We start from the raw sequence: 14019 nt of genomic DNA, 5'->3' as shown, positions 1-14019 counted from the left end.
GATTCCAATTGGTTGAGAAAGCTGACATTCAGAGCTTTCCAACCATATATAATAGTCTATAGTTGGCATGAAATTGGCAACGTTGACAAGCAGACAAAGTAGCACCCCAAGAGGCATACAAGAGGGATCCACGTTTGGCTCAAAGTTTGACCTCAAACTTTGGCTCAAACGTGGATGGCAGCAAGGAAGGCTAGCTGATATGAAAAGTTTGAGTAAAAGTTTGACCTCAAACTTTTACTCAAGCTTTTATGATTTTTGGCCCGGTTCACAATGGGTTTCTCTCCAACTCCAAGAGCAATCAACATAGGCCATCTTCAACCCAAATCCAAAGCACGCAAAGCCCATTATCATCACTCAAAGGCACAAGAAACAATTTGATTAGGAATTTCAATTTCTTTGTAATTTACTTTTCAATTTTCATTTTCATTTGTCATGTTTGTAAAAGCCTATAAAAAGGCATCATTTTCATTTTAGAGGCAAGCCCGAATAGAGAGAAGGGAGGGTGACTCCACTAGAGAGCTCTCTCTCTGAATTTTTATTTTCTGTTTTGAATCTTGAATTGAGATTGGAAGGAATTCTGTTTTCATTCTCTATTTGCAACTTCTCTTTACTTCTTCTGCAATCTTTCTTTTAATTCTCTGCAACTTTTCTCTTGTTGGATCAAGGAAGGATCCACTCCTGAGATCTTCAACATCCTTTTAAATTGCTGCAAATTAAGCACAGTCACTTTCTGTTTTTAATTCTTCAAGCACTTCTGTTTAAAATCTGCTGCATTTGATTTCACATTCTGATTCTTGGATTGATTGCTCTCTGATCTCCTTGTTCCCAATTTACTTTCCAGCACTTTTGTTCCTCTGCACTTTACATTTGAGTTGTTGTGATCTTGATTTATTCTTCCTGCAATTTAACTTTCCAGTTACTTGATCTACTGCTCTCTTTAATTTTCTGCACCCACTCCCCTTTAATTTCATGCAATTTACATTTCTTGCAATTTAAGATTCTTGCAATTTACATTTCTTGCCCCTTAAGTTACTTGCCAATTTACATTCTGCAACCTTAAATTCATTGTCCTTTACTTTCTGTTGTTTACAATTTCACACAATTCACATCAATGTTAGCTTGACTAAACTAATCACCCACTAAAGTTGCTTGATCCATCAATCCCTGTGGGATCGACCTCACTCTCGTGAGTTTTACTACTTGATGCGACCCGGTATACTTGCCGGTGAGATTTGTGTGTTTGGAATTCGTTTTCCGTTTTCCGCAAAAACACCATCATCTACCTCGACATCATCTTCGTATTCACTTGGATAAGGTTCTTCAATCTCAGAGAATTCACGTGCGGATGCGAGTTCATTACTAGGAGAACTTGACTTGAGACTATCATCATCAAGAAAACTTGCGTCTTGGGTTATTCCGTCTAGTTCTTCATGAAATACCTGCTTTGGGGGTTGCGCACTATCCTCCTTAGCATCAATTGTAACGTCCTTGACGGAATTTTTCACAACTCTGGATTCCCATGGAGGTTCAGCATCTCCTAAATCTTCAATCAGTACTTCTTCTTCTTGGATAATTTGAGCTTCCTCCAATTGTTCCAGAACAAAGTTATGCTCATTACTGCCTACTGGGATTTCTAGTGTCTCCTTCATGCTACGTTTGTCCTTAGATTCTCCACATAAAGCTATTGGAGTTCCTTGAGTGTCTAAACGTCTGGAAAATAATTGATGTATTGCTTGCTCTAGCTGATGAAGGGTTGTATGAAGTTGATCTACTGTTTCCTTGAGGCGAGCCTGTTATTCTCGAGGTGATGGATATGGACATGGTACATAGGGAAGTGGTGGTGTTAGGGAGTAATTGGATTGGAATTGGGGTAAATAAGGATCATACGGTGGTGAGTGGTGAAAAGAAACTTGTGAGTGTGGTGGTTCAAAGCTACGTTGAGAGGATGGTCTATAGGCACAGGGTGGGGCTTGTTGGTGATTACAAGGGGTCCACCATATCTATCAGCTTGGTATCCATTGTTGAGTGGTCCTTGCCCATGATATCTTGGAAGGTGTTGTTGCCTAAGGGATTGATCAAGTCCTCACGGCTACACCCATCTTTGATTGCTCTGACCTTGATACATGTTCCTGCTATAACTTTCATTCTCTTCAACAATATTAGAACCAAACTCAAAGCGAGAGGAGTGAGAATTCATGGTAGCTAGTAGAAATAAAATGGAAAAAACAAAAATAAATAAACAAATAAAAGAAAAATATTTACAATAACCAATAATAAGGCACATGTTTGCAAGTCCCTGGCAACGGCGCCATTTTGAAGAACTGAAGATTGACGGTTTAGAATTCAGAATAAATTTTCGTTGCAAGTATAGTTTCTAAACCAAGCAATCAACCTTTCTTACAAAAGTTTTGGTTGTCACAAGTAACAAACCCCTTTAAAATTGATAACCGAAGTATTTAAACCTCGGGTCGTCTTCTCAAGGAACTGCAGGGAGGTATGTTCTTATTATTGGTTATGAGTTTTGTAAATTGGGTGTTTTGAAAGTAAGGAACAAGTAATTTAAATGACAAATAAAATAAATAAATAACTGTAAAATAAACTCTTGGCAAGGTATGAAAATTCGGAAGTCCTATCCTAGTTACTTCCTATGAGAATGGAAGTTAATCCCACTTAGTTAACCCTTATGAAAGCAAGGGAAAGTCAAGTGAACTAATTAGTTAGATTCCCAAGTCCTAGCCAACTCCTAAGGAAAGACTAGAGTTAGTGGAATACCAGTCAATTTAGCCAACATAACAACCAATCACGGATAGTTGATAACTCAAGAGCTTCCAGTTAACCAATTAAAGCCAATAACATAAAAATCTAAATAAGAATCAATGATCTGAAATACCTCAATTGCATTAATAAGAGAAAATCAATTTAAACATAAAGAGTTCATAAGCCAATTTGGCAACATAAGTAATTAAAAGATAGCATTAAAATATCTGAAAGTAAAAGAGAAATATAAAGTAAAAGGAATATTGAACCTGATGAAGAGTTGAAATTCTAAATCCTTTAAGAGGAATCCTAATCCTAAAAACCTAAGAGAGAGGAGAGAACCTCTCTCTCTAAAAACTACATCTAAACTATGAAAAGTGAATAATTCCAGGCATGATAATGAATGGATGCATTCCCCCACTTTATAACCTCTAATCTGTGCCTTCTGGACTTGGATCTGGGCCAAAAAGGGTTTCAGAAATCGCTGGGAGCGTTTTCTATAATTTCTGGTGCGTGGCGTCTGTCATGCGTCCGCGTGGGTCACGCGGTCACGTCGTCTGGAGTTTTCCTTATCACGCGTTCGCTTCGGTCACGCATACGCGTCATCTGTGTTCTGCTCATGGCGCGCGTCCGCGTCAGTCACGCGTTTGCGTCGCTGCCTTTTCGCGCTGGACATGCTACCGCGTCATCCATGCGTTCGTGTCGCTGCCAGCTTCTTCAAAAACTCCATTTTGTGCTTTCCTTCCATTTTTGTATGTTTTCTTTCCATCCTTTAAGTCATTCTTGCCTTAGAAGATCTGAAACTTCTCAACACACAGATCACGGCATCGAATGGTAATAAAGAGTAATTAAAATAAATAATTTCAAAGTATAGGAAACATGTATTTCACATATATCACATAATAAGGAAGGAAAAGTGAATCCATGCAGTTTACATGAATAAGTGGGTGAAGGGTTGAATAAATCACTTAAATTGAGTACAATATATATCATAAAATATGGGTTTATCAACCATCCTACCTTGACTTCGATAAGGACGCTGTCACAAGGTGAGTTAAAGCTGCCATCGGACCCCACCTAAAAGAACTTCGGCTCAATGTGTGGAGCGGCAAAATTGGATTCAGGTTTGTGGTGCCACCCAGCGTGTTCAGCTACCGTACGCCGGTGAACCTCAACTTGCTTGGTGTGATTCTTGAGCTAACTCTGAAAGCATCGTTGTCGATTCACCTGCCATCGCTCAAGACCCTCCATTTATTTCTTGACTCTCCTAATAACGTGGATTCCATTCTCTCTGGATGTCCTCTTTTGGAAACCATGCACCTCACCATCCAGAGATTCCAGCACTGTGCCTCTAACATAAGCGCCCTCAAGATCCACATGCCTTCCTTGAAACGTTTAGAGTTTATAGACTCAGGAGATTTTGGAATCGTGCTTTTTGAATTGGATACGTCATCTCTTGAATATCTTGTTATCCGCCTATGGTATCTGTTTTACTGCCGCTTCTCAGTCACCAATACACGTGATGGGGTTGACGGTTGGCGGCGGACGGCCGTGGTGTTGGTGAAGGTGGTGAAATCCAGAATAAAGAGAGGGTTGAGATTTGGAGGAGGAAGGTTGAGATTAGGGTTAATAGAAGGGCAATTTGGGATTGAATTTTAGTGTTTAGTTAATTTTATCGTACGAAACTCATTTTTTATGAGTACAACTTTAATTTTTTTTCATGGGTATATTTGTCAATGTTTAAAATTTTCGTGGGTAGAAATGGTAGTTTATTCCTCGAAAATTTATATCCTGATAAAAATAATTTTTAAAATAAAATTAATCTTTAAAGATATAAATGACAAATAAATTTTTAAATAATTTAAATAATATAAACTTTTAAAAAAGTTTACCTTTGTTTAAAATCTTGGCATCTTATAGGTTTTTGGTTAACACAATTTTATAGGTTAAAAGGTCATTACATAATAACAAAGAAAAAAGAACTCCTAAAGCCACATTAATTATTTCTTTATGGAGGATAGGATACTAACAATTTTTTTTTGTATAGGTTCTTTGTAGGCAAAAAAATATACTTAACTTCGGTCAAATATATCACTTTAATACTAGAATTTAAAAGTTAATTTTTAGACATTTAAGTTGTTCGGACAGCAGTAGAGCATCTCAGTTCACAGCTATTTCAGCCACAGTTCAATAACTTTAAAGTAAAGTAGTAGTTATGAGAGATTTTAATATCATTACGTCTCAGATTTCAACAATTTTATTGATGATAATAAATTGGTGAATATTAGAATGCTTGGCTGGCCTTTCACTTGGTCAAATACAAGACAGAGGTTGATTTTGTTAAGGAGAGGTTTGATCGAGTTCTAATTGGGTTACACTGGAAGACACTCTATGAAACAATAGAGAATTTGGATAAGACCATGCACCAATACTCTTGGATATTAATCCGCAAATATGGAGAACTAAAAGGAAATTTAAATTTCAGGAACGATGGTCTGAAGAAGCGGAAGTTAGCAGGATTGTGACTGAGGTTTAGAGCTTGGAAGTTGTGGGATCAGCTATGTTTTCTTTGGCTCAGAAACTTAAAGAATGTTGATATAGGCTGGTTCATTGGCAGATGCACTATAAAACCAACTCGAAGAAGGAGATTGATGAACTCCAAGCAGCCCTTGAGGAGCGAAGAGCTTCCGGTGTTCATGGAGGAGAAGAAATTACTAGTTTAAAGAAAAAATTGGAAAGTACTTATCTTAAAGAGGAGCGGTACTGGAGGAAAAAATCAAGGAGTAAATGGTTGAGAGAAAGGGATAAAAATATAGCATTTTTTCAACAAAAGTTTCAGTCTAGAGTGAGGAATAGAATTTGGAGATTAGTGGATAGCAATAATGAGGTAGCTTCTTGTCCAAAAAAGATTGCTAAAGTGGCTGAGGAGTATTTTTGCAATATTTTCTCCTCCATTTGTCATGCTAATCCCAATCAATTTCTAGAGGAGTTGGAGCCTAAAGTTACAGCTAATATGAACCGAAGTCTTCAAAGACCAGTGTCTACGGAAGAGCTTAAGAGAGCTACCTTCAATGTGCATGCTCAAAGTGCGGGGAGGATGATTTCACGGCTAAATTTCTTCACTTCTTTTGGGACATTGTTGGTGGGGACGCATTTAGAGTAATTCAAAGTTTCTTTCATAGTGGCTGAATGCTTAGGAACTTCAATCATACCCAGATTTGCCTCATACCAAAGATCCTAGATGCTAATAACATGACTCAGGTGAGACCGATTTAGCTTGTCTTCAGTTATTTACAAGATTATTTCAAAAGTTATGGTGCATAGATTACAAGGAATAATGAATCAGATTATTAGTGCTAATCAGAGTACCTTCCTTAAAGGGTGCCTCATTTCTGATAACCTTCTTATTGCACATGAATGTATGTACTATTTGTAAACCAAGAAGAGAAGCTCTGAGTTTGAAATGGCTATAAAGGTTGACATGAGTAAAGCATATGATAGAGTTGAATAGCACTTCCTATGGTATATTATGGAGAAATTGGGTTTAGTTCAAAGTGGATTAACTGGACTAAGAAATTGGTGACAACTGTTTCTTACTCTATTGTTGTGGAAGGTCAACCATTTAATTTTTTTAGACCAAATAGGGGTATCCGTCAAGGTGATCCCTTATCTCCCTATCTTTTTCTATTTTGTGCTAAAAGTTTTTCCTTTTTGCTACACAAGGCAGAGCAAAACAGACTCATTGAAGAGGTTCAAGTTAATCGGCGATGTCCGACTATTAATCACCTCCTATTCGCAGATGACTCAATCCTTTTCTGTAGGGGTTTAGCTGAAACTAGTCAAAGCATTATGAATCTTTTGGCAAACTATGAAAGTTTCAGTGATCAGACGGTTAATTTGGGAAAGTCAGCTACATTTTTCGGTCAAAACATGCCTCAACATATGAGATTGAAAATTGTAGAAACCCTCAATATCAACTGCATCGAAGCCTAAGATAAGTATCTCGAGCTCCCTTCTGTTGTTCAGTGTTCCAAAAAAGAGACATTTGGAGCAATTAAAGATAAAGTTCACAAGAAGGTGCATAGCTAGAAATGAAGTTTGCTTTCCTCGGGTGGCAAGTAGGTTCTGATCAAAGCAGTGTGTGTCAAGCTATATCTATATACATTCTATCATGTTTCGGCTACCGGACACTCTACTAAATGAAATTCACAGCACTCTCCCAGATTTGGTGGGGGCAGCGAGGAATGTAAAATGGCATGGATCAAATGGGATACCATGACAAGAGCCAAGAAGAAAGGGAGATTAGGGATAAAGGACATACGAGCTCAAAATTTGGCTTTACTAGGTAAACAACGTTGGTGAATTGTTAAACAACCTAATTCTACTCTAACCCAGATGCTCAGAGGCAAGTATTTCCACCATAGTAACATTATGAATACTCAAATAGACAACGTACTTTCTTGGGACTGGAGAAGTATTCTGGAAGGTCGTAAAGTGATTGAGAAAGAACTGGTATGGAGAGTTAGTTCGGGCAGAAATATACAAATCTTTTAGGATCCATGGCTCTTGCCACCGCACCCTTCAATGTTCTTGTGTTTGTAGTCCCAAATCTTCTAACATAGCCCGTGTTTTATGTTATGGACATGTTGAATGCTGACCGAAGCTGGAACCATGCCTTGATAGCAGAAGCTTTTCTAGCTGACATTAGCTCTCGCATCTTGTCAATTGAGCCAACAGATGAAGAAGATAAGTATTATATGGGTTTGTAACAAATCTAGTAGCTATGAAGTAGCCTTAGGCTACAAGATAGCTTATGCTTTCTACCATGCCCCAGTTTCTCAAGTGCCCACAATACATGCATCAACACCGAATTTGGAGGAAATTATGGGAGATGAAAATACTTCGTAAAATCAATTTTTTTCTGGAAGTGCTTGCAACTGTTCCACTCCCACTTCCCAAAGACGTCGAGCATGTGCCCAAGATGCTAAGATGCTCCTTTGATGAAAAATCAATCCTCCATAGAAAGATGTCGAGCATGTGCCCAAGATGCTAAGATACTCCTTTGATGAAGAATCAATCCTCCATAGCTTGCTTCGATGCCCACTCTCAGCTGCGATTTAGACCAATAGCTGCATCAACGACCAAATCTGGAGACCTAATTCGAGATCCTTCTTCAAATGATGGGAGAGAGCTTTCTCCACTTTACTGGCAGATATAGAAGGAAGGAGAAAACTTTCATTAATAGCTATCCTCTGTTGGAATGGTTGGAAAGCAAGAAACCAAGAAACCGTTTTATCCTTGAGAAAGAAATGGTCTTGCATCAACTGTGGTGGCCGACTCTGAAGCTAGCTCAACAACTTCACAGGGTTTTTCAATCAAATGAATAGAATTGAGCTCTGAATGTTATTTTTCTATCTTAATTTTCTTATTCTTTGTCTGTTTAGTGACTTTTGGAAGACTCCCATTTCTCATTCTAATCCTTAGTTGAATAACATTTGTTATTTCTCTTATAATTAATGAATAATAGTTATCTTTGGAAAAAAAAAAAGTTGCACAGGTGTAAACTATTTTTAATAGATATTAGATTTAGACAATTTAAGTTGGCTTGTATAATAAGCTAGTTTTCATTTGTTACTATCCTAAATTGATCTTTTCAACTTCTCAAATACTTCCATTTTCTCACCCACGTCACCGCGGTCACTTACAAAACATAACAATCCCTTTACAAATGGAAGTATGGGACACTTCTATATAGGTGCCCTTCTATATATTCACAAAAGCCTTTGCAGCCTTCTAGTGTTCAACCCAACACTCGTCCTGCAGTACACGATTGAACAGTGAAAAAGGTCATTTTATGTAAACAGAATTTTATTTATTTTCTCTAATGGAATTAACAAAGAACAGAGAAAATAAAGTTTAATAGAATGATTTTACATAATAGTATCCTTGATCTCTATAAAAAGACTTTATAATCCTTATTATAAGTAGACAATAGAGTACCTCACAAGAGTATGGCAGATAAGTAGCATCTCCTTCCAAGAGCTTTTAGATTAGTTGATTCCCAGCCACGACCTTCTTTGTAACATTCAATCTGCCATCAAGATTAAATCTTAGAAAATAATTGCAAATTGAAGAGAAAAGAATTGAATGAATGTAATGTAGAAATTGCATACCGTATCTAAAACTTCATTACTTTCACTCAAACCACCGATGGCAAAAATTGAATTTCCAATTACTACAGTTGCAAAATATCCCCTAGAAGTGTTCATGGGTTCGCTCATTATCCATGAACCAGTGCGAGGATCAAATATCTCAACTGTTGAGATCATCTGTTCTCCATTATATCCTCCAATTGCATATCTGTTTAGAACATTGTATCTAATTATTTAGCAAAATAAAAGTATTCTTCTAAAGCTTATTCTAGGCTGAAAAAATGCTAATCTATAGTAAGAATCCATGAGTTAAAAGAGTAATGATATATTTTATGAATTCAATTTGTGTATTACATTAGCAAAAGTAACTTTTCACACCTACTACTTGAGTGGTCATTTGAAAGAAGGATTTGATACCGATGATGGTGCATCACAATTAAACTCATTTCATTGATCTAACCATGACTCTATCCTTACATTTTCACTTTATATCAATCTTACTTAGACCCAAACCCTCTTCCTATGGCTTGCTCTTTCAAACAATATATTGTTATCAAAATTAAAAACAAAAAGAAGTCAGAAATCAATATTCAATAGATCCTTTGACTTGTCTCAACAACTACTTTGGTTTCCCTCCCAAAGATGGCTAGAGCATCCTTTATCAGAATGATTTTAGTCTACTAAGCACAAAAAGGGGCGGGCATAAAGTTCCTTACTTTTTCTGTAGGTTTTTCTACTAGCTCAATTAAGCATTCTAATATTATTAAATGGCCTTTGTTCCTCCTAAGTGCTATTACTGTTTGAATGTCCGATCCTGTTAGCCACTAACAGCAGCCAAGAAACACATAGGATATTAACTTACAGCTGTTCGTTTAGGACAGATAAAGAATGGCAGCCTCTCATTGTTGACATGTTTTGAAGTCTAGCCCATGAATTCCCGCGAGGATCATATCTCTCCACTGACCTGAAAAAAAGAAGAATTCAGAGAATCATTAGCTAGGACAATGGGGAAAACCAAAAAGAAAGGAATCATAAAGCCAAATCTCTTTTAAGGACAATTTCTAATCTTACGATTCATTTTTTTTTTGCTTTAGAATATTATATCCTATCCTATCTAAATTAAACACCCTAGCCAGGCCATAGTAGAGTCAAATGTTAGAATAAAATTAATCTTTTTGCTTTCTGGGGATATAAGATGTATTATCAGATAAAAACACAAACTAATCAGTCTGCTAAGTAATCGAATCGAGTATAACAATTTAACCATGTGCTACAAAATACGAAGACAAAACTATTGTCGGAATTTATACACAGACGAACTTTACCATAATGAACGGAAACCACTGGATCAGGATGGAACAATCAAAGCTCAATGGTTCTTTGTTCTAAAATTATTCAAGATATGAAGGAGTTCAAAAAAGAGTTGGGATAAAAACAAAATACACTTTTCCAATAAAAATAAAATAGTAGTCAAAGAATATTTTAGGCATCAACAAATCAAAATGATGAATACTTTTGAAATTTATGGGAGGGTTCCAAGTTTCATTTCATTATCAATTCAATTCAACAATCATAAAGCTGGTGATCACAACTGTGTGAACCAATATTAAATATCGTATCATTTTCATAGTTGCACTGTCAACACAACACAACACAACACAACTGGTTTTGGTTTTAGTGCTGGAGAAAATTCTAAGATCAGAGTGGAAGGAACGTAGCAAACTGGTGGCACTGGCAATTAGATAACAATCAATTATTGAAAGCAATTCAATAGATTTTAACCTCAAATAATTATCTCCATCAAATCCACCTACAACATATATGACGCCATTAATTTCTGCTGCAGCTGGAGTAAATCTCTGAAAGAAATTAAATGTTAATCAACAAGAATATTAGTTGAGATATCCATCCTTTGGTACAGATTGTCATAATGAAGCATAAAGTGTGCATCATCCAAGAGCATGGGAATTACAAAACAGAATCAGAAGTTCAGCATGCATGCAATAAGTTGGACATAATGACACAATTACCTTGAGTCTTGACATATAAAAACATCTAAACAAGCACGAGTACTAAAGATTAATAAAACTGAATTACTAAGCATCTTATAATTTGATGTTTGTAGTATAAAGTTCTAAATATTTTTTTATTTTTGGCAACTACATTCATGTTGCGACAATGCTAACCAATGGGAAAAAAAGAACGAAGTACTACAGAGGGAAAAGAAATTACTTTCATCATCATTGACCTTGTAGGTATCCACTTTCCAACGTTTGGGTCAAATGATTCAACCTCAGAGAAACATTGTACACCATTTCCACCGCCTATAGCGAAAATCTTGTCATTCAATGAAATCCCAGCAAGACTTCCTTTCTTTTGATGTACAGAAGGACGAGTGAACCATTGATTTTCCACTAGGTTGTATGATTCAACTTTCAAAAATGAAACTCAGATGTTAGTCAATATAAACAAGGTATCAAATCCTCTCAAAGAAGAAGAATGAATGGAGAAGTTTTTGCAAAAGAAGGTAAATAGAAAGAATGAATGGAGCTAATACCTGTGTCACACCACAAATTATCTTGTAAGCCACCAATTACATAAACTTCACCACTTAACTTCACAGTAGAGTTATATGATCGAATCGAACTCATTGGACAAAGGGTCTCCAACAAATCATTAGTTGGACAGTAGCAATCCAAAGTTGACACGCATGTTAACCCATCGAAACCTCCCATTATTAAAATTGATTCCTTATAACTAGATTTAGATCGCATTACAAGATCCTCTTTAGGAAATGTGACACAATCTGATGTCTTCAATTGCTGCTTCAAGCTCACTATCTCTCTTCTTGATTCAACCTGAACTTTTAGATGTGTTACTAATCTGAACAAAAATATCAAAATAAAAAAAAGGAAAAAACACAGCAACATGTGACATCACCCAGTCCCCGTCCACCCCTCCTCTTCGATGAAGAACTTTAAAATCTATTTCATGATATTAATGAAAGAACTCACTGATGCAGAATTAGGCAAGAGATTTCAATCTGAATAACAAGAAGATCCATACCAGCTCTTTCTCCAAGGAACAGATTTGCAGCTCCTGTTTGAACTGCTTTAACCGCAATTCATTGACTTCTTGTTGTATCTTAAAAGTCAACAATACACAAAATGATATTAAATTAGTTTGGTTATGACACTATGATTTTAAAATTTAAGAAGAAAAGGAATCCCAATGACAAAAAGTTACCTTGTCAAAAATAAAACGAAGATCAGGTGATTTGGCATTCAAATGCAACTCTGCTTCAGGAAAGCAACAATTTTCTATCTCAGACTTGTATGACCAAGAAGTATTACCCTCTGAAGCACTGCTCTGCAAGTAAGGAGTGGACATACTCTCACATGGTATGGATCGAGGCAAACACCGATCAGCTGAAACAGATAAGTAGAGGTCTTCCATATGCTGCTTCAAGTATTCAAATTGTTCATCACATTGGGTAGACTCATCAATAAATTCCTCTGATGTGTTGCTCCCTCCATTCAAACTAGATCCAATACATGGCGAATCCCATGCATTATTCATCTGATCTTCAGTAGGCAGATTCAACATGGTTTGCTCCAATGCTCCCTTGTGGTCTATTTCATCCACAGACTCATTGTGACCATTCAAACCATGAGTAGTTTCCAAGGAGGTCTGTCCAGTTTGAATATGCTTCAAATCACTGGTAGGATGGACATCATTTCTTAAAAGAGATGAGTAAGAGCGGCCATCATATTCCGAATTAGTGACTGAATTAGACAACGGAACTATCTGTCGGGTCTGAGAATTCTTCAAATCACCAGTCGAATGAACATCATTTCTTAAAAGAGACGAGTAAGAGCGGCCATCATATGCTGAATTAGACGAAGGAAGCTTTGGTATACTTCTCGGGATTATACTCTGTGCAGCTATTGGTGTAGACGCCGAAAAAAGGGATATTAGCTTCTTAGTTTGAACTTGATCCAGTTCAAACCAAAACAACTTTGGAAGGTAATAGTTGTCCTCGATAACCGGACTAAACTGAACTTCCGACAAGGGCTGGAACTGCATTCTAGTCTTGAACTTTACCTTAAATTATACAAACAAAAAGAGGGTGAAAAAAAAGTAAATCCTAAACTGAGTAGCCAAACTGATAGAACAATAAAAACATCATGCTCTAACCTGGGCTGCATATGGAGTGCAATCCGAGCTACCCTCAGTCCAGCCATAAGGATTAATATTCAATCTTCCACTACTTGCAGCTTCAAATATACCATGTAGCATCCTATCACTATAGTTGAATAGAAACAGAGGCAAACCAGGACCAATATTCTTCACATATGATATATGTCCAGATGGCAAGCCTGTTTCCAAGAATTAAAAATTTTAAGTTCTCACAGTAAATACATTTCATTTGTGCCTGCTAACTAAGTTGATTGAAAACTGCAAGTATATCAAAATGAAAAAGGAATATATTATTTATACTTTGTTTAAAGTGCTTAATGCAGTCACTCGTTGTACCAAAAGTCCAAAAACAAAAATGAGTACACAAATAATAATAATAATTAGTTAAAAAACTTTTTCAGAAAAAGAAAGCAAAAAAGTTTTGATTTTTTCAATGCATTCGATAAATTAAAAAAGAACTTAAAAAATTTAACAGTTAATTAACGTTTTCTATCAAAATTTTTGGTTTATAGTATATGCTTGACGAGTACCCAAACCAAAACCCTTGAAATAAGGTGAAACTAACCAAATAACTGCATTTGAAAGCACTGGTTCATTGTATTATGCTTGCATCCGAAGATAACTCCCCCTAATTCAGACTTCCTCAGATTTCTTGCAGTTACGCTGCAATTTACCGATGAAGAAGATGATGAAGGTGCTCGTGACCTTTCGCTCAATACATGAGTCTCTGTTCTCCTTCCCGCACCCATCTATTACCAAAATCACAAGTCTCAGTTATGCAGTAGAAATCGCCACACTCTACTACGAAACTAACCAAGTATTACTACTATAGATTACATGCATTTAAGATTTAATATTTAATTAATGATCTAAACATCATCTAATATAAAATGTAGTTGATTTTTGATTT

At 36.4% G+C, this 14019-nt stretch overlaps 1 protein-coding gene across 2 annotated transcripts in view; it reads right to left on the bottom strand.

The window, feature by feature from the left end:
* The window catches only part of LOC107624021 (ring canal kelch homolog), a 6334-nt gene continuing 619 nt past the window's right edge, over positions 8305-14019 (bottom strand). For both annotated transcript variants that reach the window (XM_016326456.2, XM_016326455.2), the window contains exons 2-12: positions 13675-13858; positions 13107-13288; positions 12156-13013; positions 11976-12053; positions 11467-11767; positions 11142-11341; positions 10692-10768; positions 9772-9873; positions 8931-9117; positions 8758-8848; positions 8305-8574 (exon numbers count right to left, since the gene is read on the bottom strand). In XM_016326456.2, the coding sequence (XP_016181942.1) occupies positions 8759-8848; positions 8931-9117; positions 9772-9873; positions 10692-10768; positions 11142-11341; positions 11467-11767; positions 11976-12053; positions 12156-13013; positions 13107-13288; positions 13675-13858 (2259 nt within the window). In that variant the 3' untranslated portion in view covers positions 8305-8574; position 8758. The remainder of the gene's footprint in view (positions 8575-8757; positions 8849-8930; positions 9118-9771; positions 9874-10691; positions 10769-11141; positions 11342-11466; positions 11768-11975; positions 12054-12155; positions 13014-13106; positions 13289-13674; positions 13859-14019) is intronic.

Source organism: Arachis ipaensis, chromosome B10, assembly GCF_000816755.2.
Source record: "Arachis ipaensis cultivar K30076 chromosome B10, Araip1.1, whole genome shotgun sequence".
NCBI lineage: Eukaryota > Viridiplantae > Streptophyta > Magnoliopsida > Fabales > Fabaceae > Arachis > Arachis ipaensis.
Note: the sequence above shows the minus strand (reverse complement) of the source record. Positions and strands in the feature narration are given on the sequence as shown.